This window comes from Helianthus annuus, chromosome 5 (assembly GCF_002127325.2).
Source record: "Helianthus annuus cultivar XRQ/B chromosome 5, HanXRQr2.0-SUNRISE, whole genome shotgun sequence".
NCBI lineage: Eukaryota > Viridiplantae > Streptophyta > Magnoliopsida > Asterales > Asteraceae > Helianthus > Helianthus annuus.
Window position 1 is genome coordinate 134,396,793 of NC_035437.2, and position 7,927 is coordinate 134,404,719.

At 36.3% G+C, this 7,927-nt stretch overlaps 1 protein-coding gene and 1 long non-coding RNA gene across 3 annotated transcripts; one reads left to right on the forward strand and one right to left on the reverse strand.

Annotated features, from left to right (window-relative positions):
• Nucleotides 1-736: 736 nt before the first annotated feature.
• Nucleotides 737-6,223, reverse strand: LOC110941363. 2 transcript variants are annotated; one of them, XR_002594045.2, is made up of 3 exons: nt 6,113-6,223; nt 1,443-1,575; nt 737-1,327 (listed from the first exon to the last, which is right to left on the reverse strand). It is a non-coding gene; the product is annotated as an uncharacterized LOC110941363 (long non-coding RNA). The 2 variants fall into 2 exon arrangements; XR_004893278.1 differs by lacking the exon at nt 6,113-6,223 and adding an exon at nt 2,173-2,305.
• On the forward strand, nt 786-7,341 carry LOC110941362 (probable sucrose-phosphate synthase 4). The gene is made up of 12 exons (XM_022182979.2): nt 786-1,217; nt 1,471-1,560; nt 2,235-2,446; nt 2,525-2,788; nt 3,350-3,830; nt 3,927-4,058; nt 4,513-4,644; nt 4,736-4,966; nt 5,043-5,105; nt 5,221-6,057; nt 6,157-6,284; nt 6,921-7,341. The coding sequence occupies exons 1-12, from the start codon at nt 1,005-1,007 to the stop codon at nt 7,192-7,194; spliced, it is 3,057 nt and encodes a 1,018-aa protein (XP_022038671.1). The 5' UTR covers nt 786-1,004; the 3' UTR covers nt 7,195-7,341.
• Nucleotides 7,342-7,927: the final 586 nt, after the last annotated feature.

Here is a 7,927-nt window from a genome sequence, read left to right on the forward strand (position 1 = left end):
TTTAAAGATATATGGTTTTATTATTTAGAATATAAAATTATATTTATTAAACCCGTGTAATACACGGGGTTCTAACCTAGTAAAATATAAATTAATTCATTCATTTTTTTACTTTTTATTTTTATTTTTAAATCAACCCCTATAATTAAAATACTTTATCATCAACATTTCAGTCACTTTTACAATACGTTTGAATCATATTCGAATACATAATATTAAAATAATAAAAGTTCGATTTAATATATCTTTAAGAAAATGTTATTATATTTTAGAAAAAGAATTAGAAAATGTTATTATATTTTAGAAAAAGAAATTGTAGTCCACTAATTCAATAATAAAATGTGGTAGAGAATATGAATATTAATATGAATGGATGGGCAAAAACGCAAAATACCCACGTCAAGCCATCTTCTTCTATTTATTTCACATCCACATCTAATAGAAATACATCACGGAAATACCATGACCATATATTAGCTCATTAAAATTAAATTAAAATGCAACCAAATTATATTTTGAAAATTTCAAACTAATAATTTTAAAAAATGCATTTTAAATGGTTTTATATAATATAAACTAGGTTATAAACTCATGTATTACACAGGGTTGTACAATAGAAACAATATCATTATATAATCTGTAAAAAAACTTAACATAACTAACTTATTTTCATTACCATATGACAGTTCACACAACTAACTTGAGTTTGTCACAAAAACCGGCCTATGCTAAAATATGTTCTAAAAATAATTTACATATTTCTACAATCAATTTAAATAAGTTTCTGTGCTAAAAGGTAAGTGTGCAAAGTGAAAAGAATCTTATGTATTCACAAAACAATTTTAGTAACTAAAAGAAGGCATAATATTGTCTTGTATGCCAAAAGGCCTTTATAAGGCATCAAAGGCCTCCCACATATCTGTTTCAAACCAAGAAAGCTTCTCCTCCTCCCATCACCACCACCACCACTACCACTGCCGCTAGGAAGCGGTAGCGGTTTTGAGATGGCAAGGAACGAATGGATAAACGGGTACTTGGAGGCGATCTTGGACTTAGGAGCAAATTTGAAGACTCAAAATGGAGTTGATACAAAGATGAAGCTGGAAAAGCTTCAAGACAACGTCAAGCGCGATAAACACTTCAGTCCCACCAACTACTTTGTTGAAGAAGTTGTTAATAGTGTTGATGAATCCGACCTCCACCGAACCTGGATCAAGGTTTCATTCATCCCTCTCAATCTAGTTCACTATAAAATTGTGTATTCGTGATAATTTCATATATCCTCTTCAAAACTCGTTTAAGTATCAAATCATAATATCAGATATACCTATTTAAAAAAAAAATGACATGGGTCAGATTATATATTGTACATAATGAAATAGGTAAATATGATACAAATGTTTTTAGTTGGTTTACTGCATAAAACTTTCAAGGTGACTAACCTTCGATAAATAAAACGGAGATGTGCAGGTTATAGCAACGAGGAACACTCTTGAAAGAAGCAACAGGCTCGAGAATATGTGTTGGCGGATTTGGCATCTCACCCGTAAAAAGAAGCAGGTTTGATCCCCCTACCTTCAAAAGCAAAGCAAAGCATATCAAAAGTTCATCAAGGTTATAATCACTTTTTGAAAAGAATACTATAAATTAATATTTCATTAGTAATAATTCAGTCATAATGAATCTTTTTGTTGATTATTAATGATTACTTAAGTTAATAATTTTCACTTTTGTTAACAAGATTGAACTTAATTTAAAGCATATCGACTCTTTTATCACTTTCTAACATGCCAATGATAGATGTTGTGCTATCTTGTAAAACGAGATCTCATTATCATGAACAAAAAAAAAATCATAAGTGTAGGCATCTAGGGATGCCAGTTTCGACCCGTTCATATACAAATGGATCGATGTGGTAAATTCTAATGGGCCAAATGGGTTAAACTAAAAAATTAAACTAAATTAAAGAAAAAATGTCAAATGGGTCAAGCGGGTCAAACAGGATTAAAGTCAACAAAAATGTATATAATTGCAAAAAAATAAATAAATAAATAATAAATAATAATAATAATAATTGCTTTAAAAAAAATAAAGAGTAGAATGTTATCGTAAGGATATAGTTGGGTAATCATACTTCACATATTACTCGTTTATAAATAGAAAAATTATCACCTGACCCGCCCATCTTTCCACCACTAGTAAGCAGTTAAATTGGTTCTTTAACTCAATGGCAGATAGCAGTAGATGATGCACAAAGACTGGCAAAACGCCGTATTGAACGGGAAAAAGGTCGCCATGAAGCCGCAGAAGATCTTTCAGAACTCTCAGAAGGCGAAAAAGAAAAGGATGAATCCCAGCCAATTAGCAAGATTTCACGAATAAACTCTGAAATGGTAATGTGGTCAGACGAAAGCAAATCTAGACAAATTTATATCGTTCTCATCAGGTAAAGTCACCTTTAGTTCTCCATCGTTTCAATGAGGTGCGGTTAACCATACCTAATACATGTCATGTACCGGTGTAGCATTCATGGGTTGGTGCGAGGCGAAAACATGGAACTGGGGCGGGATTCTGACACGGGTGGGCAAGTGAAATACGTGGTAGAACTTGCACGGGCATTGGCTGACATGGAAGGTGTCATACGGGTTGATTTGCTGACTAGACAAATAGCGTGCCCGGATGTGGACTATGGTTATGGTGAGCCCATAGAGATGCTCTCGTCTCCACCTGAAGGTTCCGGTAACTGTGGAGCCTACATTGTTCGTATCCCTTGTGGACCCCGTGACAAGTACTTCCTCTTTACACCTCAACTTTTACCATGTCCATTAGATGTGCCGGTTTCGACCCATTTACTTATCAATGGGTCAAAATGGGTTGTGGTTTATACCCAATGAGTCAAACGGGTCAAGTAAAAAAAAAATCTAGCTAAAAGAGAAACGGGTCTAATGGATTACATGTATATACACACATTTTTATATGTATTTTTTAAGTAGACAAGTTTTAACACCTTTTTTCGACCCATATTTTCAAGTAGATAGGATTAATTGCCGGAATTTACAAGTTTTGGTCAAGAATCTGGCCGGAATGGCTAGACTGCCACCGATTTTTGGTCAATTAGAACTGGATTTGACCACTATTGACCGCCTACTGATTAATTGGCCGATTAGAGAAAAAATACTCGGCGGACCTCCGACTAGCGATCAATCGGAAACTAATCGGAGGCTAGTCGGGATTTTTACAACCATGATTAAAATAAACAATATGTTTGTGTCAACCCGGCCCGATCCTCTAATGTGCATCGCGGAAAAACATGAATACCGTAGCCCCTTAATCTTTACGCTTGTCTCAGGTATGTATTCAAAGAGTCACTATGGCCGTACATCCCAGAATTTGTCGACGGGGCACTAAGCCACATTGTCAACATGGCAAGAGCTTTAGGAGAGCAGTTCGACGGTGGGAAGCCGATGTGGCCGTATGTGATTCACGGTCACTATGCAGACGCAGGTGAAGTTGCGGCCCGTTTGTCTGGTTCCTTGAATGTGCCTATGGTGCTGACTGGACACTCGCTTGGAAGGAACAAATTCGAGCAGTTACTAAAACAAGGAAGGCTTTCTAAAGAAGATATTAATTCAACGTATAAGATAATGAGAAGGATTGAAGGTGAAGAGTTAGCATTAGACGCTGCTGAAATGGTGGTGACTAGTACACGACAAGAAATTGAAGAACAATGGGGTTTGTATGACGGTTTTGATGTTAAGCTCGAGCGGAAACTTAGGGTTCGGAAGAGAAGAGGAGTGAGTTGTCTTGGAAGACACATGCCTAGGATGGTGGTAAATACATATATTCATGATCTTTTTACTATTCGTCTCGACTGATCTTAAGTATTGATCTACACTAATGTGTTATGGTGTTTGAAAAAAAAATAGGTAATTCCACCAGGCATGGACTTTAGCTATGTCAAGACCGAAGATTCAATCGAAGGTGACGGGGATCTTGAATCGATAATTGGTCGTGACAAAGCGTTAAACAAAATGGCAGTACCTCCTATATGGACTGAGGTTAAACATCTAAACTTGGCAATATCAAGGCACTTAGTTATTAATGGGTTGATTTGGGTTACGCTTACCTCTAACATATCCTAATAGCTATAAATAGGGGTGTAAAAGAACCGAACGTTCAGCGAACAGTTTGTGAATTGTTCAACGAGAAGTTCGTTTCGTTTAACAAATGAACGAACATGAAAAAGAAATTTCGTTCGATTAGTTAAATAGTTAAATGAATGAACATGAACAGAGGTCTCTTTCGTTCAATTGTGTTTGTGAGCGTTCAGTATCGTGTTTGTGAATGTTCGTTCTTGTTCATTTGTTTATGAAAGATTTTTATACTTTTATAAATTTTATCTAATATATACCCGACCACCAACTCATTTTCCCGTCTCTACATACGTACATTGTTTTCATTCGCAATGATATTGATCATTTTTCAATACTAATCTTTTTATGCCCGATGCAGATCATGAGGTTTTTCACAAATCCACACAAACCAATGATCCTAGCATTGTCGAGACCGGATCCTAAAAAAAACGTTACCACGTTGCTCAAAGCTTTCGGAGAATGTCAGGCGCTTCGAAAACTAGCTAACTTGGTACGACTCATATATCTATCTTGATTTACGAATTTACATACCAACTTGCACGTCTTAAAGTTTAATCAGCTTAGAAAATTGTTAACTGCAGACGCTTATACTTGGGAACAGGGATGACATAGAAGATATGTCGAGTAGCAGTTCAGTAGTTCTTACGACAGTTCTCAAGTTAATCGACAGGTACGACTTGTATGGACAGGTGGCATATCCAAAACATCATAAGCAGATCGAGGTACCTGATATTTATCGTCTGGCTGCAAAAACGAAGGGTGTTTTCATCAACCCGGCTCTGGTGGAACCATTCGGCCTGACTATCATAGAGGTAACGGCACCAGCTGATTATTTTAGGACTCGAAATAACTGAAAGTTATCCCCCTAATGCTTCACGTCACTTACAGGCATCGGCTTATGGTCTACCAGTCGTTGCAACAAAGAACGGTGGCCCCGTAGATATACTCAAAGTACGACTTATTATAACACCGTATCATTATTCATCGAACTTTTATTATGTTTTAACTGTTTTCTACCTCTAAACACTCGTAAATGCGTTGTAACGAAAGATAACTAATGAATCAGGCACTAAATAACGGTCTACTAGTGGACCCACATGACCAAAAAGCCATTGAAGAGGCTCTACTGAAGCTTGTTGCAGATAAAAACCTATGGATCGAGTGCCGTAAGCATGGCCTAAAAAACATCCACCGTTTCTCATGGCCGGAACACTGCCGGAATTACCTCTCGCATCTTGAACATTGCAGAAACCGCCATCCAACCACCCGTCACAAGATAGTTCCCACCAACGAAGAACCAATGAGTGAGTCGTTACGCGATGTTGAAGATTTGTCTTTAAGATTCTCCATCGATGGTGACATAAAAGCCAACGGAGACGTAGATCCAGCAACCAGACAAAAAGAACTTATAGAAACGTTCACCAAAATGTCTACCACAAATAGAAAACCAAACACGAGCTACAGTCCGGGAAGAAGGCAAGCACTTTACATAATAGCCGTTGATTCTTACGATACCGATGGAAACCCGACGGAGACGTTACCGGTAATAATTAAAAATGTGATGGAAATTGCGGTTGCAAATCCGGGGGAGATAGGTTTTATATTTTCGACAGGGTTAAGTTTACAGGAGACGAAAGAATTGCTAAATAAATGCCAAGTTAACGTCGACAAATTTGACGCATTGGTTTGTAGTAGTGGAAGTGAACTATACTACCCATGGCGAGATCTAACGGTTGATGAAGACTACGATAATCACACCGAGTATCGATGGCCACAAGAAAATGTGAGATCAACGATCATGAGAATTGCGAGGTTAGAAAACGAAGATGATGATAATATGGTGGAAGAAACAAAGACGTATAACTCTCATTGTTACACATACATCATCAAACCAGGAGCCAAGGTACTACTATACCAGTAACGAGATAATTAAATAATAGTAAGAGATTAGTACTTACAAACGTGTAATCATATATATAATATATGTATATTATGATTGTAGACCCGGAGGGGGGATGATCTGCGCCAGAGGCTAAGAATGTATAGCTTCCGTTGCAACACTGTTTTCACACATGCTGCAAATAGGTTAAACGTGATACCCTTATTTGCATCAAGAGCTCAGGCATTAAGGTACGCAACTTTTTTCTTTAACGGCGTTAGTTGACTAACTTGTTTGTGTATACATAACAAAAGCATTTTTTTATTGTACTAGACTACTGTGAACATATGCAGTTAAATTGGTGATATATCACCGGTATATTGGTGATATGTTACCGGTATATCGGTGATATATTTCCGGCATATCGGTTATCGGTCCTCACTTAAAATATCGGTGTCAAATATCGGTCAGAATATTGGTACGAATATTATCGGCGAGATATTGACCGATGTTGGACCGACCGATTTTCCCGATATCAGTACCTTTCTTCTTAGTTCTACCTTCTTATTGCTGCTATTAGTGTTTTAAGTCTTAGTTGTTAATTGTTAGGGTTAAATGTTAGCGTTTCGCAAGTCGCAAAAGGTTAATTTATTAATGGTAGGAGAGTATACTGAATTGTTAGTGTTAAATTGCTATATATTAAAATTCTGCATGATATTAAAATTACCGATATCCCACCGCGATAATCGATATCTCAAATATCGGTCCTTGACCGATATCCGATATTTTACCGCATTAACTACTTAGGTTGTGTACACATAACAAGAGAACAATTTTATTGTACTAGACTACCGTGAAATACAGATCGTTTGGATGAATTTATGTAGGTACCTATCAATTAGATGGGGAATGGATCTCAGCAAAATGTTTGTGTTTGTGGGCGACAAAGGGGACACAGATTACGAAGATCTCCTTGTGGGTCTCCACAAGACGGTTATTCTAAAGGATTCAGTGGAATACGGCAGTGAGAAGCTTCTTCGCAGTGTAGAAAGCTTTAAGAAAGAAGACATGGTCCCTGCGGAGAACACAAACATAGTCGTTTCAAACGGGTATGAAGTGCATGATATCAGTGCAGCTTTGAAGACTCTTGGGATACATTGATTTCTTTGTAACGATATTTTATCGTATTATGTCCATTCCTTGGATAGGAATGACATGTTCATATCTTATAGATAAGACGAATAGCGCTTAAAACATAGCTCTACAGAAAAGAAATAAAAAAATATATACGTGATTATACCATGTTGATAAAATCACTAGCCAAAGAAAATGTAAATTCTGGGTTCTCTTCCAGAAAATTTTGTCACCAGTCAAGAATTCATATTTGGACATAACACTAAATGGTTTAAACGTACAATCGGGAAGGACATCCATAAGCTGTTTTATAGAATGCTAATTTAGATGTGTGTCGTGTCATTTCATCATGATACCAATCATACCATATGTTAAATGCGAAGGTAAAAGAGAGACTCTATTAAGCTAATGTGTTTTGTTAATGAAAAATCTACAAATATATATAGACAGAAATACAGCCTAACTAAACAATTAAAAAACAGCTTAAAGTAGTTCTTTCTACCATCAGAGTCTACACATATTCCACAAATTAGCAAGAGTAACGAAAAAATCAAACAAAAATTGAGAAATAATCGAACATCACACAATAAATCAACCCAAAACAGGTTAAGAAGCATACAGGACAGACTAATAATATGATTCCAACTTCAATTTTAACTAAATGAATCACCTTCAATTGTTTAAACATATCAGAGAAATCGTTACCTCAATCAATAATTAAGCATTTTTTGTCCGAAAATTATACTTCAATTATTCAGAA

Bases quoted from the DNA above. Each gene is read 5' to 3' on its own strand.
- LOC110941362 (XM_022182979.2), top strand. From the start codon at position 1,005: ATGGCAAGGAACGAATGGATAAACGGGTACTTGGAGGCGATCTTGGAC. The intron at 4,059-4,512 runs GTTAAACATCTA...TGCCCGATGCAG, and splicing joins TACCTCCTATATGGACTGAG to ATCATGAGGTTTTTCACAAA. The intron at 4,645-4,735 runs GTACGACTCATA...TGTTAACTGCAG, and splicing joins TTCGAAAACTAGCTAACTTG to ACGCTTATACTTGGGAACAG.